General features: G+C 37.5%; 1 protein-coding gene across 3 annotated transcripts in view; it reads left to right on the forward strand.

Moving 5' to 3' along the window:
* The first annotated feature begins 215 nt into the window (after positions 1–215).
* SLC7A11 (solute carrier family 7 member 11) overlaps positions 216–27323 on the forward strand; it is a 278446-nt gene continuing 251338 nt past the window's right edge. For all 3 annotated transcript variants that reach the window (XM_069557090.1, XM_069557092.1, XM_069557091.1), the window contains exons 1-5: positions 216–818; positions 4328–4454; positions 9531–9646; positions 18118–18243; positions 23853–23952. In XM_069557090.1, coding sequence (XP_069413191.1) covers positions 542–818; positions 4328–4454; positions 9531–9646; positions 18118–18243; positions 23853–23952 — 746 coding nt within the window. In that variant the 5' untranslated portion in view covers positions 216–541. The remainder of the gene's footprint in view (positions 819–4327; positions 4455–9530; positions 9647–18117; positions 18244–23852; positions 23953–27323) is intronic.

Raw genomic sequence — 27323 nt, forward strand, 5'->3', positions numbered from 1 at the left:
TTCTGAATTTACTACTTCTGGATTGGTTAAAATCCCTTTTAAGTGTGTGCTTTGTTCTTTGAAAGCTTTGGTCAGTTGAGCAACTTGCTGCTCGTGTTTTAAAAAAAAAAAAAAGAGCTGAGTAATGCTGGAGCTTTCTCATGTGGCTGATGCAAACCTGGAGAATTTGCATCATCATCTAGCTGGAGTAAGTTGGTGTGACAGGCAGGCGCTTAAATACCAGCCCATGAGGAAGCTGATCTGGTCTGTAGTGATAGGGCGGCAGCAGCAGCCGCAGCAGCAGAGGTAGTCGGGGAGGTGAACGAACCAGAGCACCATGAACGAACACACAGGTGTTTCTGAGGTGTAATTAGATCGCGGAAGGTGAAAAGACACCTTAGCTCTTTTACCTGCGAGCACAATATCACTGAGGACGAATCTGAAAGCAAAAAGGAAAGAGATCAGATCGGTCAGTCACCCCAAGAGACACCACAGTTGAAAGTTTGGAATTAAAAAGCAATTTTTTTTTCCATTTTCTTTTACCCCACTGCGGGTCACTACCATGGTTAGAAAGCCTGTGGTGTCCACCATCTCCAATGGGGCTTACCTGCAGGGCAGTGTTAATGGGAGGCTGCCTGCCCCGGGCGGCAAGGAGCCACCTGGGCAGGAGAAAGTTGTGCTGAAGAAGAAAATCACTCTGTTGAGAGGAATCTCCATCATCATTGGCACCATCATCGGAGCAGGAATCTTCATCTCTCCTAAGGGCGTGCTCCAGAACACAGGCAGCGTGGGCTTGTCCCTGGTGGTCTGGTCGGTCTGTGGGGTTCTGTCACTGTTTGGTGAGTGTTCCTGCTTCTCTGGGGGTGTGTCTGTGGGGTTGAGCACTGTGCTGTCTGGGAGAGCAGAGGGAGATTTCAAAGGAGTGAATGAATGGCAAAGGCTACCCCAGATTTTCTGACTTTAGGGGAGGTATGCAAACTATCTAAGCACACTGTCCACTGTTGGCAGAATGCTGAGATCCCTGAGATTGCATCCTAAGTCTATGCTCTCTTTTCCTGACCAAGGCGCTCTGTGTTCTGACTTTTCGCTTTGGCATTGAATGTTGATGCTAACTTTGATGACCCAGTAAAATACAGGTGAACTCTCTGTACCCAGCACTTGTGCTCAGTGAAGGTATGTTTGGGGTGTCTTGGCAGCTGGCAAGCTGAATGAAACACCTGTGAAGTGAAACCCAGTGTGGCCTGTTTAGACACAGAACTGAGTGCTCAGCAGAAGTTTTACTGACTTTTTATTGGCAAAACAAATGGATGGCAGTCTTTTCCCTTTTAATTTTTTTAACTTCATGAGCTTGTCAGTTCCTAGTCTTCTTTCAAAAGTCCTTGAACGTGGATCGAAGTGTGATGGCACATAATTCAGCTCCTTTTGTAACGGATTATTGCAAGGGTGTGAGCATTTTTCACATTCTTTTGTACTTTTCATCTCTCCCCAGTACCCATAACTGTTTGCAATAGAAATTGTAGAATTGGAATTGGGTATTATTGCTGTTTGCCCAGCTCTGTTTTCTTCGTTTACAGTTCACTTGGTCTTTGGAGACACAGGTTATTGGTCCACCTATCTGCAGAGTTAGTCTCAACAGAATTGGTAAAACTGGTGGAAGAAATGTGATTATTAACTTTTTTTCAAAACCTAGATCTCTTTTATTGACGTGATAATTAATAATAAAGAGGTAATAAATGTCCCCTCATGAGGTGGGCATATGACTGGAATGCTTCTTGGGTTAGCTGTAAAGGTGTTAAAAACTGGTGAATGGTCAAGAAAATTAAATTGTATTTATACTATGGGGCAAATGTCTAAGATATATTTGCTCTTCTCTGGCAGATGGTGCTTTTTTATTCCAAAAGATACTGCTCTTTAAAGGTTTTAACTCTTTGTCCTAACTCTCTAGGACCAAGTACTACTAACTCTTGGTCCTACATGGACTAACCTGTTTATTCTGAAGGTCTTGGCAATGTTTTCATGCATTGGTTTGAACATTTATCTAGAGAACTCAAATTGTCATGATTAGGAAGAAAGTATTTTAAACAAAACTTGTTGAAATAAAAACTTAATATAGAAATATCAACAGAGGAATTATATTTAGGTGTTTACAAAGGGTTTATGGTATTCATATTTTGTGGCATATACATTTATAGACAAAGAGAAACCTAATTATTGATCTTCTTAAATGATTTTGTGTGCCCTCAGCCTTTAATCTTCTCCAACACTTGGTATATTCAGAATAAATCATTGTCTAATAGGAGAAACCATAGCCAGGTTCCTGGATTCTGTATCCTGTGTGCATGCAGCTCCCACTATGTGATTCCATTTTTGTATACTATAAAAGGCTCTTCAGATATGATAAAATGGGTGGCTCTGAGCATTAACTAGTTAAAGTGATGTTGACTTGTACTAAGAAAATATGCTTCTGCATAAGTGTGTCATCTCAAGTGATTAAAAATAAACTAATGAGACTAGCTAAGTTTACACTTGAGTTGGTATTCTTTGATTACTAATCACAGGGAATATGCTTCTATACTAATCTATTTATCGATGTTTGCATTACATTGGTCACTTGAGCTCCTAGGAACTTTTGACAGGAGTGCCTTCCTAACAGAAAGCAAAGCAAAATATAAGGGAAAAAATTCGTTGTCTTAAAACTCTGGAACTAAGAGTATAGAATGTGTATATTGTGTTTACAATTTTGTTTAAAGCCAGGTTTAATACATGGGTTCTTACATCCTATTTTGAACTGTTTTCATCTGACTAATATGGTTATGGAGCTTGAGACCTTCAAATGAAAATTTCACTTTCCCAGAACTCAATTTAAACCTGGGGCAACCATCCTGGAATTTAACCAAAGAATACACAAGTCTAGGTATTGAGTCTCTGGAGATAAATTCTGAGGTTCTTAAGACATTTTCCAATAACATTTAATATTGGATGATTTTTAGTACACTCTACCAACATGGCAACTGGTTTCCAGTAGAGAATGAACTGCAGGTAGTTATAGTTAGTTTTAAATGGCCAAACTGTATCGGTGATTCCCAACTATCCATCTGTAGACTAAGTTACTTTAGAATTAGCTGTGCTAATTTTAAAATTATAGATTTTCTTTGATGCCTCTGTCAAAGAGTCTGGCTTCTCTTGATCAAAGAGGAGGTCTGGGGGATGGCCTTAGTGCTTGTATTTTTTATTTTAATTAAAAAATTATTCCCAGGTGACTCTGATAGAGTTCTAGTTTGGAAATAGGATAAGCAACATTAAGATTTTGCTGAATATCCAAATTACATTTATGTTGGACAGTTCTACCTGAAGCTCTACTGATTAGTAATAATTTCTCACGCTTTTAGTCTCCAGAGTAGCTCAGGCAGAAATTATGTCTTACATTTGAGTACTTAACAGTATGGGTAGAACTTTTCACACAATGTCAAGATATACTTTTCATTATATATACAATAACTTGCTCACAGTAGTAGGTGAAGCTGTATTTCATGAGGTGCTTTCTGTGTGTCAGGCCTGTTACTGTCCTTGGCATTCATTTTCATACTTATACACACAATCCCCTTATGAGGTGAGAATTAAAATCTTTATTTCTCAGAGGATGAAACTGAGGTTTGGAGAGATTACATAATCTGCTCAAGTCTTTGTGAATTTTATTGCTAAATGTTAAAAATTGGTTCATAATTAATTTTATCTCCATGTTCATAAATATGTTAAAGCATCTCTTTTTCAAAACTTTTATTTCAGTCACCCAGGAATGATACTCTGAAATACATCCATAAGAAACTTTCTCAAAAAGAGAATATCTGAGTCAAATTAATTTTGTTGATAAACAAAACATACCCTATAAATTAAATGAAGCCTTCCAAAACCTTGAGTCCATACTTTTGAGGAGAAGAGAGGAATTTTATTTATTTTGATATGTCACAAAAACATCATTTATTAAAAGGATGCTCAATATAATGAGGTCAATTTGATATAATTCTTTGTCTTGATGTGAAATTATGTTCTTCAAAAATGGATTGTGGATTCAAAATTTTTAATAATATTATATTGTTTTAGAAGTTTGTCTTTACCATTTCAGGTAAAATTACCTTGAACAGAATGAACGAGATTTCAAGCATGAGGAAGTTACAAGGGGACTTTGGAGGTTCTTCGGAATTTGATTAGTATTGTTTATTTTGAAAAAGGGTGTCATTCAAACCAAAGGAAGTAGTATCATCTCATGAAATACTGCTGTGTCCATTCTACTGCTGGATGACTTGGTAATATTTTAACTTTGTGCCTTTTTATCTTAATTATTTCACAGGAGCCTTGTCCTATGCTGAACTGGGAACTAGTATAAAGAAATCTGGTGGTCATTACACGTATATTCTAGAAGTCTTTGGCCCATTACCAGCTTTTGTGCGAGTCTGGGTAGAACTGCTCATTATACGGTAAGAGCCTAGACAGAAAAAAGATTAAGGAAAAATAAACCTATTCATATCCCATTTTTGAATCACTTTGATTATTTTTAAATAATTAGAAATATGCATGACTATGTGGTAAATATGTCTCCTTCAGGACATAAAATCTGGGATGAAATACCTTTCTCAATTAATGTTTTTAGTGCCATTTTGCCACTGGCAGTAGTTTTCTAACCATGCCAAACTTTCAAAGCATCTGCTTGTTGTTAACATTCAACTATTCTCTAAGTCATTTTCAGGAAAGATGCTGACCTAAAAGAATGTGAATTGTCAAAATCTACCATGATAAATCAGACCTTTTGTTTGATTATAAATTGTAATTTGACAAAGTTAAATGTTCTCCTAGGAACTGGGGTTTTCCTTCTTGTAGATCACACCATTAAGCCATCTTCAGTTTACTCAGTTTTCGTGACTAGGAAACTTCTGCTCCTAGCAACTTAGTATGTCATCAAGTTTTATATTCCACCAAAAAAAAAAAAAACCAAAACAAACACACACACTTGTCACAATGACTCATATCCTCACGTTAAACAAATCAGTGAACTACAGTTGCGAAAAGCTTTTTGATTATATTGTTGTAAGAATGCATTCCCCTTCCTGATTGCCGTGGTTTAAAATCAAACCAAATAATGCTAAGTCACTCTGAATAGCAAATTTCCTCCAATTTTGTGGGAAACTTATGATGTCACGTGAGAACTTCAGATTATCCTTAAAGCAAACTGCTTCCATGAAATGTGACTAGCACATTCTGACAGCAGAATTTAACAGAAATAATTAAAGAAACTTGTTCTTACTGTAAACTTATCAGACTTACACAGCTGAAAGCTCCTGTGAGCTCTTATCCTATCATTTAGAGCTAAGTGGTAAATGCAGAGCTAATAAGTATTGACTTAACACTAATCTTGTTTTTTATAGTCCTAGGAGTCTCTTTTGTAGCAAAGAGCTTAGAATAGTATTTACATCTTTGTTAAGTCTGTTCTCATTTTAAGCAATTTTGCATTATTTAAAACATTATTATGAAATAATGATAAAGAAGTATTTTGTTCTTTTTCTAAACTCTGGGATTTGCCTGGGAGGTGCCTTCCACTCTTTTCTGATAATATGAAGATTACTCTTCAAAGGTCAACTTAAGTTCTATCTTTTCCACAGTTAATTTCCTGTTCACCCTAGTTTATAGTATTTCTTTCCTCTCTTAATTCTCCTGAAAAAAAAAAAAATGCAGTCTCTGCTTCTCATTTGACATTGAACATGCTGGCTTATATTCTTACTGAATATTTTAGGAATCTGTGCTCTGTTTCCCTGTTAAAACTGCAAGCATTTCAAGCATACAAAACCAGGTCTCTCACTTTTTGTAACTCTTATACTACTTATTGTCATATATTAAATGCAACTAATTGTCATATATTAAATTCTTTTTGAATAGCAGTTGAAAAATTTAGTAAATATTCAATCTTTCAGTAAGTTATATTGGGTTGGCCAAAATGTTCATTCAGGTTTTTCCATTAAGATGGCATGAAAAATCCCTAACAGATTTTTTTTTGCCAACCCTAATAGTTTGAATAAAATATACTCAGTAGTTAAATAAGTACAATACTTATTTAGAGTGGTGGCCTGTCAGAATAGTGGGCTTTGGGGCCTGATACAGCTGAGCTGGAGTCCCTCTCCAGCCATGTACTGGCTAATTGTGTTGGTTAGCCATACTTTGGTTAACTGCTCAGCGTTATGATGGTCTTGATCATTCCATTTGCACTAGTAGCGCCAACACAGTGCTCATTCATTCATCTGCTCATTCCACAGACTATGCTACTGAATGGTGTATGGCAAGCTAAAAAGATCTAAAGTGAAGTGAGCCTCAGTTCTTATTCTCAAGTAGCTTATAATCGTATTACCTTAGACAGCTACTTCACTGGGTATGTGTTTATGGAAGCAATTACCTATATATTTTCTAGCTTTTGTAATGGATTCGTATGTTTCTTTGTAATATGGACTCACATTACTCAGTTGTTCTCTCAGAGTAATGAAAGACTTGAGGGGTGACAAAGTACCTGAGTAATATAACATTCCTCTTCCATTGAAAGTACCCATGGTACCTTAATATTTGCTATTAAAATTGTACTTCAGATTAAGTCCCTTTTGTCAGAAATAATCTGTAACAAATCTTAAAAAGAAATCATACATCGGGGTCATTTGAATTCATGCATTCACCATGCATTCATTAGTTTTCTGTTGTGTGACAGACACTTTACTAGATGCTTTACCACACACTGAGGATGAAATAGTGATTGATAAGCACACAGTCATACTCATGAAGCTCACGGTCAAGTGAGGGAAACAATTATCAATCAAGACATCGTGTAAGAGAATGAAAAGTTGCTACTGTGATACACACGTGAAAGGGGGGCTATGAAGTTCCATAAGAGAGTATACTCTGGGAGAGCTAACACAATTAGAGGACTGAAGAAGCTTCCTTGGGAAAAAGATTGAACTAAGACCTGAGGTATAAGAAACTGTCAGTGAGTTTCAGGGGTTCTAGGCAAAGGGTATCCATATCCTTCTAGTGGGAGAAAGCACACAGAAGAGGAAGGGAAAGTTTTGACCAGATGGAGCCTTGTATTGAAGGATTTTTGTGGATTCTGACTGTGTTTTGAAAGCACTAAAATGACATTATTAGATTTTAATTTACACATCAGAAATTTATAAATGATGGATAATTAGAAAAATGTCTTGTTGTGGTCAGGAGGAGATTGTCTTAGAAAAAAAAATCAAGAAATCTCACTACTGCACATCCACACTGAAGATATCATAATTGAAAAAGACACAGGCACCCCAGTATTTATCACAGCACTGTTTACGATAGTCAGGGTATGGAAGCAACCTAGAGGTCCATTGACAGGTGAATGGGTAAAGAAGATGTGGTGCATATATGCGATGGAACGTTGCTCAGCTGTAAAACAAGACATGTGAGTCAGTGCTAGTGAGGTGGATGAACCTAGAGCCTGCTATACACAGTGAAGTCAGAAAGAGAAAAACAAATATCGTCTATTCACGCATATGAATGGAATCTAGGAAGATGGTACTGATAAACCTATTTGCAGGGTAGCAGTGGAGATGCAGACCTAAAGAACAGACTTATGGACATGGGGGAGGAGGAGAGTGGGGTGATTTGAGAGAGTAGCCTTGAAACATATTCATTACCACAGATAAAATAGATAGCCAGTGGGAATTTTCTATATGATGCAAGGAGGTCAAATCTGGTACTCTGTATCAACCTAGGGGAGTTGGGATTGGGTGGGAGCTGGGAGGGAGGTTCAAGAAGAAGGGGACAAAAAAAAAAAAAAAGAAGAAGGGGACATATGTATGCCTATTGATGCATGGCAGAAACCAATACAATATTGTAAAGCGGTTATCCTCCAATTAAAAATAAATAAATCTATCTTGGTTTCTAATACCAGCAGGTCAGGGTTGGAATACATAATGGTGGTTGGTTTCCTGACAATCTAGGTGTTAGACCTGGAGGTTGAGTAACCATGAGACGGAAGATAAACTAAAATGGAAGACTTGGCATGGGAAATTTAATAATTCCATTGACTTGCCTGTGTATCTAACAAACATGCATTCATATGCAGTATATTTAAACTGGAAAGGCCTGTGTCATTTTCTAACAGAAAATTGAAAAGCTAAAATAGAATCATTTGCCACCTGTTTTACTATATACCTGAACTTATTTCATTTTCTTATCTCATTCATGTTTTCTCTATTTATAAAATTACAAGACTAATTTTGTTTCTCAACACATACTTTTCACCTAAATATTTCTATGGAATTAAGAATAATCACTTGGCTTTTCAAGGTTTTTCTGTTTGGAAAAATCTAGACTAATACAATGTCAAGCATGTAAGCATATATTTGCAATGAACATTTATTAATACTAATTTTTTAAAGTTGAGTTTTGTGTTCCTTTTCTGAACCCATTAGATTGTGCTGTTAACTCATCCCTACTCTGCTGGAGTTTAATTGTTGACTTACTGAGAAAGGAGACTACTTCTTGTATGGCCCAGCCCTATTGGATCTCAAGTAATAAACTAGATTTTTAAGCAAAAAGTTAAATATGGGAGGGAAGAAGAAAAACTGACAGCACTCAGCCTTGTTCCTAAGCAGATGTGAAGTTTAAAAACTAGCTACCAAAGTTGCAGACAGTATTTCATTTGGAATATCTGTGATGACCTAATCAAATATAGGCTAAAAACTCAACCTTCAGAAAACTAAGATCATGGCATCCAGTCCCATCACTTCTTGGCAAATAGATGGGGAAATGAAACAGTGACAGACTTTATTTTTCTGGGCTCCAAAATCACTGCAGATGGTGACTGCAGTCATGAAATTAAAAAATGCTTGCTCCTTGGAAGTAAAGCTATGACAAACCTAGGCAGCATATTAAAAAGCTGAGACATTACTTTGTCAACAAAGGTCCATCAAGTCAAAGCTGCGGTTTTTCCAGTAGTCATGTACAGATGTGAGAGTTGGACTATAAAGAAAGAATTGATGCTTTTGAACTGTGGTGTTGGAGTAGACTCTTGAGAGTCCTTTGGACTGCAAGGAGATCCAAATCTATCCTAAAGGAAATCAGTCCTGAATATTCATTGGAAGGATGCGCTGAAGCTGAAACTCCAATTCTTTGGCCACCTGATGTAAAGAACCTGGGAAAGATTGATAGAGGGAGGAGAAGGGGATGATAGAGGGAGGAGAAGGGGACAACAGAGTATGAGATGGTTGGATGGCATCACTGATGCGATGGACATGAGTTTGAGGAGGCTCCAGGAGTTGGTGATGGACAGGGAAGCCAGGCGTGCTGCAGTCCGTGGGGTCACAAAGAGTCAGACATGGCTGAGTGACTGAATTGAATCAAATATAGAGTTCTGAAAAATCATAGACTTCTCTATTTAATATGTTCCGTATGCTGAGTAACAGTACCTCAAGGTAGAAAAGGTTAGTGAAAGTGCTACTTTTTTTTTTCCTGTGGTTAACCTAAATATGCATTTCTTCTAGCCCTGCAGCCACTGCTGTGATATCTCTGGCATTTGGACGCTATATTCTGGAACCATTTTTTATTCACTGTGAAATTCCTGAACTTGCGATCAAGCTCATTACAGCTGTGGGCATAAGTGAGTATCGTAGGTATAAATATGAAAAAGAAAACAGTCCCTACAAAAGTTATTGGAGACAAAATTTCTAGAGACTTTTTGCATGGTGGTACTACTCCTCACATGGTGGTGTTCTTGCTTACAACTGCTTGCCAGATTTGTGTTGGAAAATAAAGAAAAGAATAAGGGTTTGGAGTGATGCCTGATACAACATTACAAGCCTATTTTGTATTGGGTCAATAGATGTGATGGCTAATCTTTTAAAATAGGCAAACAAAACCACCTTGTTAGTAAATTAGTAACTTGATTGTGCCTAAAAAGAGACTTTTACAAGTGAAAACCCAATTTTTAAATGGGTGTTCTGAATTATAAAATATCCTTCCTTAGCAAAAACATGTAGAAGTATAAGGCACTTACCCTCATGGAATGGTGTGTGTGTGTTGGGTGTATATGTTGTGTTCATGAATTTTCTAGTGTTACCACCTGCCACTCTGTTCGGATTTTAGCTGTCCGTTGACAGTCACTAGACTCTTCTTCCAACGTTTGATTATTAGTGGCATTTCTCAACAGAGAAGGCAATGGCAACCCACTCCAGTACTCTTGCCTGGAAAATCCCATGGACGGTGGAGCCTGGTAGGCTGCAGTCCATGGGGTCGCTGAGAGTCGGACACGACTAAGCGTCTTCATTTTCACTTTTCACTTTCGTACATTGGAGAAAGAAATGGCAACCCACTCCAGTGTTCTTGCCTGGAGAACCCCAGGGATGGGGGAGCCTGGTGGGCTGCCATCTATGGCGTCTCACAGATTCAGACACGACTGAAGCGACTTAGCAGCAGCAGCAGCAGTAGCAGCAGCAGCAGCAGTAGCAGCAGCAGCAGCAGTAGCAGCAGCAGCAGCAGTAGCAGCAGCAGCAGCAGTAGCAGCAGCAGCAGCAGTAGCAGCAGCAGCAGCAGTAGCAGCAGCAGCATTTCTCAAATAGGAGTTTTCTTTATCATTTCCAAATTAGGAAGTTGCTCATTTTCATCATTGGGCACAGATATTAGAACTTTAAAAAAAAACAGGAAGTAAAAAAAAGAGGAACATGCGCAACATGAAGTAAGTGATGTGAGGCTCAATATGACTCCAACTTCCTGTTGTAAGAGAAAGGTGAACATTTCACGGCAGAGAGCTGAGTGATTGGTAGGAAAGAGTGAGGGGTTACACGCAAAACATCTCTAGTACTGGCTCCATATTGCTGCACTTAAGTAGGTTCATCCTGGATTCCCCCCTTAATTCATGAAATGTAATAATTGTTATGTGGAATATTTGAGGGAAGACCAAGAAAAATACTTGGATGATATATGTCTAAGTTCTGGAGTGGTGATGGTGTTCTCGATTGATCTTACCCTTTACACACACTATGGCCGTGAGACTTGGGGTCAAGTCACTTCTTCTTTCTGCACCTCAGTGTTCTTATTTAGAAATCATGTCCAGTCTCATAAGGTGTCTTTGAAGATTAAATGATATTAAAAGAGTGTATATAAAGTGTTTTGAGTAGTGCTAGAAAAGTTTAAAGAGTGAAATTACAAACGGTAGCTTTTTATACTCCTGTGGGAACACATCTCATCAAGTTCCATAAGACCAGGGCCTTAACTAACTGCTGTGTTTCCAGCCCTTCACATAGCCCATAGTATGTTGTTTGTGCTCAACAAATAATTGTTCATGACTGATTTTAATGAGAATAGATATGAGCATTCTTCTCTAGTAGAGAAGCTAATGGAATGCCTAGGTGTTAAACTTAAAGAATTATACATCTTCACGTTTCTCAAGCAGCAGGAAATGGAGGGAAATGAAATAGATTTTGTTCAGATCTAACACCATGAAGTTTTAATTTTTTGAACCATTTTAGCATTGTGGTTATAGCTCAGGCTCTGGAGGCAAACAACCTGGAATTGAAATTTAGAGTCGGGATTTTCAGTTATGTGATTTGGGCCTAAATATTAAATCTCATTAAGCATCAGCTTTATTTATTGGTAAATTACCTATGAGACGATAATTTATCTTGAATGGCTCTGGAAGGATGAAGTTAGATTTTGAAGACTTTAGCAGAGTGCCTTGCCCATGGAAAGTTCTTGATAAATCTAATGTTCCACTTAGGGACTGGATCAGTAGCCACTGTTGCACTCATTTCATTCTTGTTTCTCAACTGACTGAGGCAGAATCATATCACAATTGTTATATTTGAGAAGAGAAACACAGGGGTAGTATTTTGAGAGCTCTATAAATTGCCAATCAGAGGTTACTGATTAAAAGCTGCAACAGCAAACTTTCATTATATATTATGTAAACATTTACAAATCCACAGCTTGGATTGAGGACTTGTAATGAATTAGATAATGACAACACATTACCATTTTGGTAAATCTAGATAGCTCTTTTATTTGTCCCAATTCTGTTAAACATTTTAAAGGGAAAACTGTATTTTAGAGGAGTAAATAGAAACTGTTCAAATCAAAAATTTAAAGCAATTATAGGTAAGAATGATTAAATATGTTGCAGTTTACAAAAGCTGCAGTATAGTTTGGTGATGGTGTAACTAACAAAGAGCCTGAGTAAATCTTGGGTGAACTTAGTCATGTTCTTCCATTTTTACCATTAGTTATAACATTAATTTACAGATTTTGATGCAAGCTTGAGTTTCTGAGGAAATTTGTTCCCAGGATCAGAAGCACTGAAAGATGAAACTAGATAGTCTTGCAACTCGGTGGCAGGTGATATAAATCAATGGCCTAATTGGGAAAGTCAAACTGTCTTTGAGAACTTAGCTTTAAAGCAACAGCAGGTGGAGATGGAGATAGAAAAGGAGACATTTACCTGGGGGCAAATCTCACATTCTGAATGGTTCAAAGCAAGGAGAGAGGTGATTTTCTGCCTGCTGGGGGTGAAAGGTTAGTGAGATGTAGAAAATGGAGTTTAATTGCATGAATTGCTTCCCTGTGTTCTCCTACAGGGATGGAAGCAATTTGTGGTAGTTTGAATTCTCTAGTTCAAGTGTAGAAGAAGAACAAACTTGAAGGATATTGTTATGGTCAAATCATAAAAGAAAAGGAATTTCAGGGTTTGTGAAATGTTAACTGATCACTTGAGCAGTGAGAGTGGGGTGGAAGTGTGGCATTGCTAAATACTAATTACCCCTCTGGGGCTTCCCTGGTGGCTCAAACAGTAAAGCATCTTCCTGCAATGCGAGAGACCTGGGTTCGATCCCTGGGTTGGGAAGATCCCGTAGAGAAGGAAATGTGCTCTTGCCCGGAAAATCCCATGAATGAAGGAGACTGGTTGGGTTTACTCCTCTCCTCTTTTGAAAGTATTCAACTTCATTTCTCTCAAATTAATAAAGGTGAAAAGTTTTGGAGTACTTCCCTGGTGTTCCAGTGGTTAAGACTTCTGTCTTCCAGTGCAGAGCATGCGGGTTCAATCCTTTGCGTGGTACTAGATCCCACATGCCTAGCAACCAAAAAACTGAAACACGAAACAGAAGCAATATAGTAACACATTCAGTAAGGACTTTACAAATGGTCCACATTAAAAAAAAAAATAAAAAGTCTTTAAAGAAAAAAGGGTTTTGCTTACTCTAAGTCTTGTCCATTCTGGCAAGCATGTCAGGCATGTGGAAGTTGAGTAGGGAAATCTTACATATTCACATTGTCTTCTCTCCTCTAGCCCAGTGTCCCTAGGTAAAGGGCCATTGCTCCCTTTACTTTCTATGGAACTTCATGAATTTTCACTCTCCTCGAAGCTTCAATAAACACTGAAGTATGTTCAAGAGTTAAAACGACATTTAGTTTTCGGTTCTGGTCTCCTGAAACCAGACCCTGTTTAAGTATACAGTTGAGTGGCAGAATAGTCTAATAAAAGTTCCTTGTGTCAGATGTGGGCTCTTATCTCAGACACATCCCTAACAACCTCCCTGAGTCTCAGTTTTCTTAATTTACATAGGTGAATAAAGAGCATTAGCTTCTTCTGACAACCTGTGGGAATAATTGGAGAAAGTAAACAAAATAACACTTGTGATTATGATGTGAGAAAGAGAGATGGCCATTTCTATAAATGCATTACTGAATTTTTTTTAAACTGTATTCTACTAGCATCATTAAATTACATGAAAGAAAGTCTAGGCTGAGTTCTGGGCTAGCTTTTTAAATATTGCACATAAAGTGGCTCTGTTTAAACCCCAGATTGGACTATCTTTACTCCTCTTCTACCGTAACTAAATACCAAGACAACCAATTCTTAGGTAGAGATATGTAGTATTGAAATATACAAGGACTTCAAAACAACAATCAACCCTTCAGAAGGATGAGGAATAAAATGAGGAATCAAAGTGTCTTGAAATCCCAGCCAAGATAAACATGATCCTTAGCCGAGAGGAAGAGCATCAGATGTTTGAGAGAACGAGTGAAATCATATGTGTCTTTTGACCTGCTTCTTCATTGTTACCTGTGAACTGCTGGTAAAATTGTGGACTCTGGAGTCAGCTTACTTGGCTTCAACCTTATCTTCACCTTTACCTCTGTGAACATGGACAAGTTAAGTAATATCCGGGTTCTCAGCTGTTAATCTGAAAAATAATGCTGATGATGGTAACCAAGTCATAGAGATATGAGGATTAAATAATATTCATGTAAGGTCTTTGCACAATATGTGTCATATAATAGTGTACATTTATTTCATGCTTACCATTTTTATTCCCAATAGTGAAATCCTAGATATAGCCTCTCTCCTTCAAAAAGGTGTTTATTGTTACATAGCTTCTCTGCAATGAATCCGTAGAGGAAACAAATGCTAACAGAAAAATGGAGGCAACCCAGGCAGCTGCTACAAAGAACAGTGGAACAATTCACTTCAGCTCACCATGATGCATCTGTACAGTGCCTGTATATTTTATCAGCTTAGCACAAAGCAGCCAGAATCCAGGAAGAACCTGAACCTGGGGAAAGAAAAGAAAAAAAAAACAATATATCCAGACTTAGTAACCTCACTCTGCAAAACAAAAGACAAACTTGAATTACTGAAGTACAGAAAGAAATGCTTGCTAGTCCTTAAATCACTGTATCAGTTTTTAACACTCCCCTAAACATCCTTTTCAAACATAGCTCCCTTCCCTATGTATTTCTGATTGCCAGAGTTTATACCTATAACTTTCATTGCTCCATTTTAGTTCTTAGGAACCGACCAGCAACATTAATAAGTAAATACAAGCTATATGTCTCTCTATTTTCATTTTGGTAACATTTAAGGTCAGCAAAATAATAATAATAATAAAAAATAAGATCAAATCAATACAGGTAATTTTTAGTGCATAAAATTAGCAATTATTATTCAAAGGAAGTGAAGCTAGGATGAAAGCTTGCTCAGATTTATCTAATGATTACAGTGTAAATAGATAATGTATAAAAACCAGAGTAGATACTATTTGTTTCAGAAACTCTGAAAGCTCTTAGCATCTAGTGAATCCCAAATCCCTTTTCAACATTGTTGGATAAGCAACATACATGGACTTAGACGTCTCTGTAAAGACACATGAGGAAACAGCAGTTCTCGCCACCTGAGGACCTCCACAGTGCCTCGGTGCTGGCTCCCTCGTTGCTTGTTAAGCTGTATCCCTTCAGGGTCATAGAGGTGAGTCTTAGCTGGAATTTGGCATATGGTGTAATGAGGGCAATGTCTGGATGCTCAGATAAAGCAGGGTTTTGAGAAACCTTTTGAGAGAAATCAGGTTTAACCAGAATTTTGATTTCAGCTGCCTGAGAGGAAAGCAAGGTGAGATTATCAATTCATAATATTTGTTTGATTTTTGTCTTCCATTTTTCTAAGAAAACTTTACAAAATAAAAAATTCCCAGCACTCACTTTTGTTTTCTATTTCAATAGGCATTGAATTCTAACACTCTTTATGAAAGTAACAAACCTTTCCTCTTCCCAAATACATAGAGGTTCTAACATGAGAATGCCTCTCTCCCCACCCCTCTTCCCCTCCTTCTTTTCCTTCCTTCCTCCCTCCCTCTATTCCTTTTTTTTCCTTCTTCCTTCCTCCTCTTTTCCCTTCCTCTCTTTACAATAGCCCTTTTCTACTGTGGAGTACTCTCAGAAATGGTGTTTGGGTTTTTAGGAGCTCTGCTTAAAAGAAAACAGTGCTCTTTTGTGTTGGTGGGAACATGAATCCAATTATTTTCAGACCAATGCTGGATCTCCTTAGCTAAAAAAACAATCCCTTTCATATGATGATTCATTTATCACAGAGCCATTTGCATAGAAAAAGGACAAGAATCACTGGTTGATGACGATGAGTGCAGAGTTGCATTAAATTATTTTCAGTATATAAGTGCTTTTTACAGGGGCGAGAAAAATCATTTTACTTTTTATCTTTCTGATAAAATAATGCACTTGGCAATTAACAGTAGACCTGTCTAGTTCTTCATGTTTCCAGCTTCAAGCACAGGTAGAATATTTCTCTCAGCCTATCATATAGCTTATTCAGGGCTTCAGCCTTTCTAATCATTTTCATCATTTCTCCTTTGAAACATTTCTTCATCAGTAACTCCCTATTTTAACTTTGTATGGTTCCTTACTCTTCCCATCTTTGAGCTTTTTTCAAAGATGAAAATTTCTTCTTTTGATTTTTTTACTTAATGCTTCATGTTCATTATAAGAATTATTAAAAAGTGTAGAAAAATAAACTTTTAAACTTAAAACTTATTCCGTATTCTATCATCTATAGATACCTTCTCTTAATGTTTTGGTAAATAGTCCTTCAGAATTTTTCCTTTTCTTTCTTTCTATGTTTGTAGCTTTGTCTTCTACCTATCTCCCTATATGTCAATGTAGCATCTATTTGTCTCTCTCTAATTTTCTGTATTGGTCAGTAACATGTAATGAACCATCTTTTATGTAATAAATATTTAACTGTGTCATGATTTTAAATGGCTGCATAGTAATCCCTTTAAAAGACATACCTGAATCAGCCTACGTTTAGAAGGCTAGATTATTTAAAATATTTTTGCTGTTGTATATTATGTGTTGAAAACATTTGTACCAATTCTTAAATTCTGAAATGAGCTAGTGATTGTATCAGGCAACTGGAACTATGAAGATCACTCATTAGTGTACATATGGAAAGCTTCCTATTGCAACCTGAATTGTAAGAATTCTGGTTTTTTTTTTTAATCCCCCAAGAAGTATTTTCATTCATTTTTGTTATTTGTTTAGGGAAAATACACCTTTTAAAAATAAAGCTTGTAGCTAATAACTACAAATGTCAGGTATGAAGTGGCTTATTTGTTGGGAGTGGGGAGGAGAGGGTGAGTAACACGAAGTGTGAGGTTTTAGAAAGAGTATAAAATTGAAATCTGCTGTCTAGAATAACTCAGTCGTTCTAGAATAGTATAGGAGGCAGGGCCTGAGAGTACCACCATTTATTTCATGCCTTTTTGGCTGAAGGTATTATAGAGTTTGTTTTAAAAACTGAGGATCCAGCACATTCATTTATTCAACAAAACTGTGTTAATGATCTTCCTGGGCCATGGATGAAGTTGGATACTAGCAAGACAGAGATGAATGGTGTTTGTTCTGTTCTCAAGATTCTCATGGTCCACAGTCCAGGGTGAGTGGCTAGTTGCTGAGGACATTGTAGATAGCATCACCAAGAAAGAGAAATTCTGCTGGCTTCAGACATCGTGTGCATCCTACTCTGGAAACACTTTTGGATTTATCATTCAAAACATTTTTTCAAGTTCCAAAACATATCTTGGAAACCTGTACATTTAGGGTAGGTTGAAAGTCACTCCTTACTATGCTGATTGGAAAGTGGAGAGAAAATGCAAAAAGTGCTGGCTAAGGCTAATTCTGAAAGTAGAATAAAGTCCCAGCCCACTTTTCCACACATTGTCCTTTCTTGAGTGTGATCCCAACTCTGTCCCTTCTTTAATGTGATCCCAAGTTGGCAGGTGACTATGCATGCGGACATTGAGGGAGGAAAAGAGCTGTCCACTGTGTCAGACTAGAGTCACATTCAGCAGTCTGCATGTGATGACCTCAGGATTTACTTAGAAGATATTTTTATATGATTGTTGGGGCACCACAATTCTTGTTCACTCTTATTGACATATACAAGGAATCATACCGTGGTCTCCTGCATTACAGGTGGATTCTTTACCAACTGAGCTATCAGGGAAGCCCATACAAAGAACAAGAGATAACTTTTTACTGTCCGCACATTTTATCCAGTTTCTCAAACTTCAGGGTGCATAAAAATCACCTAGAGATCTGATTGAAATGCATGTTTATAGTCCTTAGGTCTGGAGTGGCATATGAGAGTGTGTATTTCTAAACTGCTTCCAGGTAATGAATGGCAATACTGCTGGTTCACGGTTGGCACTTTGAGTAGCCAGGACCTAAGACGTCTTCACGTATACCAATGAGGATTCACCTTTTGTAACTTCATCTGTTTGTTTGCAGCTGTGGTGATGGTCCTAAATAGCATGAGTGTCAGTTGGAGTGCCCGGATCCAGATTTTCCTAACCTTTTGCAAGCTTACAGCAATTCTGATAATTATAGTCCCTGGAGTGATGCAGCTAATTAAAGGTATGGACTGAAAAGTAAATGCTTTTTAAAATACGTATCTGCTTTTGGTCTCTTCTAACACTGACTTTCACTTGTACTAGCAGAATCCCTTAATTAGTCTCTCTGCTCATGGAACTTAGACTCTATACTGTCATCTAATTGATTTGAAAGCCTGTAACATTGGGGGGTGAGTTGGTATTTACAGCTGATTGGCAACAAGAGGATAAAGCCTGGGCCAAGCAGCAAAATAAGGCATCAGTGAATTTTCTCTTGGTCTAAACTGTTTGTAGTGAAAACACAAAGTAGAAAGAAAATAAGCTGTTAGTTTTAACTACAGATAAATGTGTCTTCTTATTTTTACTTTAAAGTAGTTCAAGGATATATTAAACATTAGAGAGAGAAAAAGATATCTGGAAAATAGTGAAAAATGATAAAATATTGTTTTACTTTTTTGTAATTATTCCTTTTACCTTGAGAATGGAATTTTGAGAGGAGAGTCAGATATGGAAATAGCATTCATAAAAAAATGCTATCTGACAATAAAAATAGTTGTAAAAATGTATTTTATTGTTACATTATTTTAATGTAAAATCTGCATTTCTATAGAAATGTAACACCATTTTCTGGGAGTATTTGCCTTTTTAGAGTTGAGATGGTTGAGAGTGATGTCATTTAGAGTTTCAATTGTTCTAGGTAAGAAGGCACAGGCAATTGCTTGGATTCAGGGGAAATTATTGGATGAGAAGGAGGTCTAGTGAGTTATTTAACTAACAATGGGCACAGATGTAGGAAATAAGTTAGGAAGTAAGAAGAAATGATAAAGGAGTGATGTGTAACTTTGGCACGTAAAGTATTTCATATTCACATTGATGTTGTCTGTTCCAAGAAAAGGAGTTTATAGAGAAATTTGATGAAGTTGCAAGAGAAGGATTACTCAAGGCAAAAGGAAATATCAAAATTGAACAAAAAATCATTGCTGAATGTAGAGGCATTAAATGATAACAGAGGTGGAAAGATTTGTCATTCTATACCTGGGGAAAGGGAACCACTGCTGTCCATTTAATAAAACCTAGTGGGACATCTTAGAACTCTCCCGGCTAAATGTTTGCATCAAATTCAGCAACCTCAGCCAACTCAAAATAAACACAATGAAGATCTTTAATACTATAGCTTACGCTGAAGGGAAAACAAGAACTCTTCTAATTCATGTTGGTCTCCACAGAGCTGGCCTTCTCATACTTTATCTGATCCGTTAGAAATGTAGGGAAAGTAACTTATTTTGTTACTGCTTTCCTTTTCTGGGCTAACTCTATATTTCTGTAAGGAATTTCTTACATTTTTGGAAAGTTCAGAAACTGAGTCATTTTAGATTCCAAAAAATGACATGCAGTCCTTTAAAACAAAGATTATTTTTTTTCTTTTCTCTTTTTGATGTAAGACTGTAGTCAGTTTTTACCACTTAGTTATATATGTTGGTGAGGTGAGGTGAGGTGTAGTTGCCCAAATGTTACTGTATTGCAAATTCCTTGAGAGCAGAAGTCATGACATATCTTTTAGCTTTTTTTTTTTTTGACACTTGCAATAGAATGATCCTTTAATATTTATGGTATTGTTGCTGAATCAAGCTTGGGTCTGCTTACCCAAGGACCAGCAATGCCAATCTACTGACACCAAATTGTGGTGAAGGAAAGCATAGTGTTCGTCGCAGGGAGTCAAGCAAGGAGAATGGGCACCTTATGTTAAAAAAATCTAAACTCCCTGCTAGCTTTTAGGAAAGACTTTTTAAAGAGAGATTGAGGGAGAAGGTCACAGGCTACCTGATAAGCTCCTGCACAATACTCTGATAGGTTGATGATAAAGGTGAGGTCACAGAGGTCAACATTATCAATCCTTAGGTTCCAGCCAATTTGTAAGCTATGTGATTGTGGTCATCTTACAATTAGCTTCCTCCTCCTGATACAGGCTTTAATGTCTGGGAAACAACTCAAGGATAGGACTCAGGATGTCAGCTGTAGCCCTAAGGAACAACTGGTTATAGTGGTTTTAGTTGCTAAGTCGTGTCCAACTCTTAAGACCCGACGGACTGTAGCCTGCCAGGCTCCTCTGTCTGTGGGATTCTCCAGGCAAGAATACTGGAGTGGGTTGCCATTTCCTTCTCCAGGGGATCTTCCTGACCCAGGGATCAAACCTGGGTCTCCTGCATTGCAGGCAGATTCTTTACCAACTGAGCTACGAGGGAAGCCCAAGGAATAATTAAGGAACTTTAATTTTGCTTTATAGCTAAACTATTACTCTTTTATCTTTCTTGACTGCTTTCCTTTGTTTCTGCATTTTCTCACTTCTCTGATTAAAATTGCTCTTTGGAACTCAGGGAAGCCTAGGAGGCTAAAACTTCTACAAACATGCGGCAGGGGACAGGAGAGTGGTCTGTCCCCAGTTTCATTATCAGTGCTTAATGTGACCAGGTTTCCTTATATATCTCACTTAGCAGAGAAATGCAGAGAAGGCAATGGCACCCCACTCTAGTGCTCTTGCCTGGAAAATCCCATGGATGGAGGAGCCTGGTAGGCTGCAGTCCATGGGGTTGCTGAGGGTTGGACACAACTGAGCGACTTCACTTTGACTTTTCACTTTTGTGCATTGGAGAAGGAAATGGCAACCCACTCCAGTGTTCTTGCCTGGAGAACCCCAGGGACGGGGGAGCCTGGTGGGCTGCCATCTATGGGGTCTCACAGAGTTGGACACGACTGAAGCGACTTAGCAGCAGCAGCAGCAGTAGAGAGATGACCTGGGAATTTTCCCACATTTAAAGTAAGTTAAATATTTTGGAGATTATTCATAGCAGGTATATTTGCTCTATTACTATAAAACAGTGATATTTCTTTGTCTCTAACTTATCACATATGTTTCACATTAATACAAAACTTCAAGAGGAGAAAATTTTTACTTACCCAGATTGTACATTTATTTTGACCTAATGAGATTCAGAAAATAATTGTATGTTCTATATTCTCTTATGAGGATTTGTTAAACTTTCCTTTGAATCTAATAACTTTCATCTTCTTGAGATCTCTGTTATGCAGCCAAATACTCCTGAAATTTGGAAACAACTCTCTTTTGTAACACTTTGTCCTCAGGATTAAGTCTTTACAAAGTTTTGTATCTTTTATTGATTATTCAGTATTGCACTTTTAGCAATATTGTCCCATAAGGCCTAGGAGACCACAGATCATGATAAAGCAATATACAGCAGATGTTTTTAATCTGGGTTCCAAGATTTATGTTTTTCTTCTATGAGGACACAGAGATGTTTTAGTAAAATAGATATATCTCAATTGAGAGTGTCATTTTAAAAAATGAGATATATTTAGGAACTGGATGTTTTGAGAGAGTCATTTAGTGGATAACACAATATTCTCCATTTTTGGCCTCAAAACTCACACACTGTATTGATATATATGTTGTTGTCTGGAAACTGCAAACAAAAACTGAGATTTAAGTATGGAGAGAGTTTTCTGTACACCATCTATCTTCCACCCCCTCTTTTATTTACTTATGGCCAATTTCGAAATAGTCATAGTTCCCATTTAGATAATCTCATTAGCTATTTTCTTTGGGAAACAGAAACTCATTATGCTTTACTTTGAATATTGACTGGCTAAATCTGAATTCCGATTTTTTAATTATCCAAAAGATATAGAAGAAAAGTCCCATCACAAAGAATAGAAAACCGTGATGCATAAAAGCACTCAGTCTACATGTTGATGCAACAATGTGTTTAAACCTATTTAAAGTTCAATATGGTTTCTTTTCCATGCTTCTAGAAGGAAACAGTGCTGTTCTCTAGGTAAGGGTCCACAGACCTTCTCTGTAAACGGGCAGATGGTAAATGTTTTCAACTTTGTGTGCCATGGGATCTCTGCAACAATTATCAGCCCTATTGTTGGAGAGTAAAATTAGCCACAGACTGATGGTATCATGGCATCCGGTCCCATCACTTCATGGCAAGAAGATGGGGAAACAGTGGAAACAGAGGCTAATTTATTTTTCTGGGCTCTAAAATCACTTCGGATGGTGATTGCAGCCATGAAATTAAAAGACGTTTGCTCCTTGGAAGGAAAGTTAGGACCAATCTAGACAGCATATTCAAAAGCAGAGACATTACTTTGCCAACAAAAGTCTGTCTAGTCAAGGCTATGATTTTTCCAGTGATCATGTATGGATGTGAGAGTTGGACTATATAGAAAGCTGAGTATAGAAAAATTGATGCTTTTGAACTGTGGTGTTGGATAAGACTCTTGAGAGTCCCTTGGACTGCAAAGAGATCCAACCTGTCCATCCTAAAAGAGTTCAGTCCTGGGTGTTCACTGGAAGGACTGCTGTTGAAGCTGAAACTCCAGTACTTTGGCCACCTGATGTGAAGAGCTGACTCATTTGAAAAGACCCTGATGCTGGGAAAGATTGTGGGCAGCAGGAGAAGGGGATGACAGGATGAGATGGTTGGATGGCATCACCGACAGAATGGACATGGGTTTGGGTGGACTCCAGGAGTTGGTGATGGACAGGGAGGCCTGGCATGCTGTGGTTCATGGGGTCTCAAAGAGTTGGACATGACTAAGCAACTGAACTGAGCTGAACTGATGGTATCTAGATAAATAAGTAAGCCTAACTGTGCTCCAATAAGTTTTCCTTTATAAAACAAGCTTGGAAGTGTCAAGCAGATTTGTTTCACAGCATTTTGCAACCCCTGTTGGTATCTAATGAACTATAGGGAGAAAGCAAAAAAAGTAAGTTAAATGATGTGAGAAGGTGGTTCTGGGGTTTCATGCCACCTCCTCATGGAAGATAGACCTTTGAATAATTCTTCCCAAGCACTGTATTATCATCGCTGTTGAGAATTATATCACACTCCTAAACACTATAATTTACAGGTGATCCTTTAGTATTCTGTCATGGTGAAACTCTGTTAAGAGTAGAGGCATGCTAAAGCAAGGGACTGTTTTTGAAATGTTGTTTTCTTCTTTGCCATGATTTTATTAAAATAAATGTGAAGTAGTATTTGGCTACATGATGAAAAAAGCTGAATCACTGAAAAAGACACTGATGCTGGGAAAGACTGAAGGCAAAAGGAAGAGGGGGCAGCAGAGGATGAGATGGTTAGATAGTACCACTGACTCAGTGGACATGAATCTGAGCAAACTCAGGGATATAGTGAAGGACAGAGGAGCCACATGCTGCAGTCCATGGGGTTGCAGAAAGTCAGACATGACTTAGTGACTGAATAACAGCAACGAAAGCTTCTTCTTAAATGGTATTTTATGATTTCATGGTTTAAAACAATTGCCTATTTGTCTTTACAGTAATAGATGTGACAAGTAATCACAAAAATAAAATAAAATAAAATAAATGTGAAGTAGTGTTAGTGGCAATCAGCATATGTTTGGGATTCCTTCTCTATAATGGATGCAGCATTAATAGATAAAGTTGGAAATGAGCAGAGAGTAAGAAATCTAGACCTGAAACTGTATAGTTCATCCCCAAGCCCCCTTCTCCCTTTTCATGTTTACGGTTAAAGAATGAATAATAACCAGCTGTTTGAAAAGTCCTTAATCTTTCTATTCACATTTCAGGGCAAACACAGTATTTTAAAGATGCCTTTTCAGGAAGAGATGCAAGTATTATGGGATTGCCATTGGCTTTCTATTATGGAATGTATGCGTATGCTGGCTGGTAAGTTGATATCACTATCAACTGGTGATTTGGATGATTCATTAATTTCCTTCAAGTACTTCAAGTGCCAAGTGAGGTGCTAGGTGATTGTGAACAGCCATAATTCAACATGATATGCTGTACTTGAAGAGAGGAAGGTAATGTGGCTCTCTTCACCAGCCCAGTCACTGTGTATACAACTTAACACAAACATCACTGAGGTTTCCAGTCAAGGCAGGTACTAGATTTAACCTGATAATGTAAATTTAACATGATAATGTGAAAAATAAACAAATGCTGGGTCTTGAGAACCAATACAAGTCATTTGTAAGTATGAATCAGTAAAGGCATACTAGTGCCAAAAGCCATTAAAGAAGAGTACTTTGTCAAAAAGTCTTCCAAGCTGAAGCTCCAAGGTCCACGAAAATAGTGATTAGTTGAATTTTTTTTTTCCACCTTCCTATGAGAAAGAAAGAATTCAGATATAGAAATGAGTAACCTGTTCCCAGGAGGTAAAATGGTCCTCTAAAGGCAAGAAGGAGTAAATGGGATAGCGAAATCAGATGTACTAGGTAATCTGCTACATTTTAAAGGACTTTATAAATTCCTTAAAATTTCCTCAACATTTGAAAACAAAACATGCAGAAAAGATGAATAAAACCACAGTGCCATAGGTACATTTCCGTGGTGGATCCATGTCAAAATGTGATGACATTTTGGTTGAAGCATTAAAGCTTTGTATTTATGTCTTGCTTTGTTTAGGAATTTGAATAACAATATCCATGGTTATGAGCAGGAATTTTTTCTAATTAAATTTTATTGATCTAGTAAGATTCAGTTGAGGTGATTATTGCAAGAAATGCCACTAGAAATGCCATTATTTAAACATCAAAATGATTGTAGTAAAATTAAATTTCAGTTTTGAAGTAATTAGTAGCAATATTTCTTTTAAAAAATAATTTATGGAGTTAATTGTACAGTTGCAGTGAGAATGTTCTATGAGCCTAAAAAGCAGCAAACTACACTAGCTTAAAATTATGTAAATGCATCTCAAATACAAACACAATTTCTTTTTGTTTCTTCAGTTTTTAGGATCTTACTCTCTAACTAATGCATGGAACATAAAAATATATTTTTCAATAAATGAAAATTTTACCCTATTAATCTCACTGAATTGTGGAAATTCAGAGCACTAGAGGAGGATTAGGAGAGTAAAGGAACTAAAAATTTTAGCATGGCATCTGAAGCATAATGTTTGAAGTTCTTAGAAAATTGTAGCTCTGAAGAGTCTAGTATAAAATATTTGTGTACTTTTGGAATATTTTGATAGCCATTGTGTATGTGTGTTAGTCTTAGTATTCTTGAAGTCTTTTTATTTTTGTCCAAAGCACAATGTGGTGCTGAGCAAGAAAACAAATGAAAAAAGGAGTTGTGCTCCCACAGGGTTGGCAGTGGAATCATCTATTCTATGGCTATTCAGCCTGATCAGAGCTCCAGCGCCCTGGGGCAGCGGCCAAGCCCTGGGAGGGTCACCAGGAGGGGCCAGAGCAAGTTGGGGAGGTGACAAAAGCTTTCAGTTAGAGCCAAGTGTTGGGGGCTTGGTAGTATTCAGTCAGGAATGTGGAATGTGGAGATCCTCATGAGGGAGTTTTGATTAATTCTATTGAATGAAGTTTCTTTTGCCTGTGAGTGCCATGCATCTGTTCCCACGGAATCTTAAAATATTCTTCTACCCAACTCACTCCCCTGCTACAAGGGCTGAATACTCAAGTCACCTGCTTTATGGAGAGCAAACCTTCACTTCTGTAAGCTTTTGAGGGCTGCTAGCTTTCTCCAAGTATAAAGAGTCTTTTCATTTTGAATTATCTTATTATCTTAATCTTTAGTTTTGTTGATACTAAACCCAAATGTTACTCTTATTAGAAAGATTTTTAAAAGACAGTTTTGGTGGTATAAACAAGAGTCCAGAGAACTTAAAAAGGAGGTGGAAGACAGGAAGCTTTTATGGGGTGAAGAGTAAGGAACAAAGAAAAGAAAAATGGAAAATGAATGTAAAACAGGGAAATAAATATAGAACCCAGGGTTGGCTTGGAGATTAGTGGCTCCATCTTAGACATAGAAATTTATTTCAATACTCTGTTTACAGGGCACATGGGGTTTACATGAACCTTTGTTTATATTATACTTTTCCTCATAGAATCCTCAGGTCCATGTCCTATTTTAAAGAACAGGAAACTTGCTTTTCTTATATTCTAGAGGGTTCAGTCATAAGACATTAAGGCCAGGATTTTAAATGAATGTCATCTGATAAAAGTGATTTATGTATGGGGCAGATAAGTAATTGTATATTTCCAATAGCTGTTCAGCTACCTGAATGCTGCTTTGCAGGTAGGTAGAAATAACCTGCTTGTTAATATGTGGCCATTTGTCTTAGAAAAAGGGAGCTGTGTTTAGAAGAAATAGTCTGCTGGTTTGGAATTCCAGAGGAAGAAGTTAATATCTGGATATAAATGGAAAAAGATGGAAACTAAAAGAGTGCCCAAAGCGGGGGTTATGTAGTCACTTTCCAAATATGATCCTGCCTCTCTGACCTTTCTTTGTCTTTCATGATGGAATTAAAAGACTGTGTTGTGGAATTATAAGTGGGGCACCGTAAATGAGCCTCCACTCCCTGTACTCCTGCCCTGACAATGTTTGATGCAAAAATAAAAGTGTAGGGGGCATTGCAAATAAGGAGACAAAAGCAGTCATTGTCCTCAGAACTTAACCACCCACTGTTTAAGTAAAAGCAGCAAGACCCTTGTTGTCTGGGAGGCCTGGTTCGGTTAGCAAGTCACCACCTACCCACTGAATAGGAAAAAGGCACGGCCAGACCTTGGATGTGAATAGGGCAGGCTGTTGGTTTATGAGGAGTGCTGGACCTTTTTAGAATGATGAAAACTCCTTCACAGAAACATGATTGGGGGAAAGAAATCATTAACCCAGCCAGGTCACAGAGTTGGGTCAGAACAACTTTAATATTATTGCCAACGTCTGCATTCAGAGAAATATGTCAGTCTCCCTGTGGCCCAAGGGAACTCAACCAATTTCAGTCCCATATCCTGATCCAAAGCTAAATATTGCTTGGTGGGAATTTTTTTTTTTTTTAAATGTGTGATAGGAAATAGTTTTTCATTGTGTGTTTTTTTTTCCCCCCTTTAAATCGTATCCTCAGGGGATTTAGTCTTCTAAAGCATCTGCTGGGATTATTTTATAGCATTGTGTCAAATCTAATCTAAAGAATAAGCTTCTTTTTAAAATAATTCATAGTTGGGTATTAGAATGCATTGCCAGCTTTGCAGTGCCTTTTATACGCAATCATGGAAAAGCTGGAACGATAGATCTTGTGAACA

Source organism: Ovis canadensis, chromosome 17, assembly GCF_042477335.2.
Source record: "Ovis canadensis isolate MfBH-ARS-UI-01 breed Bighorn chromosome 17, ARS-UI_OviCan_v2, whole genome shotgun sequence".
NCBI classification, from domain to species: Eukaryota; Metazoa; Chordata; class Mammalia; order Artiodactyla; family Bovidae; genus Ovis; species Ovis canadensis.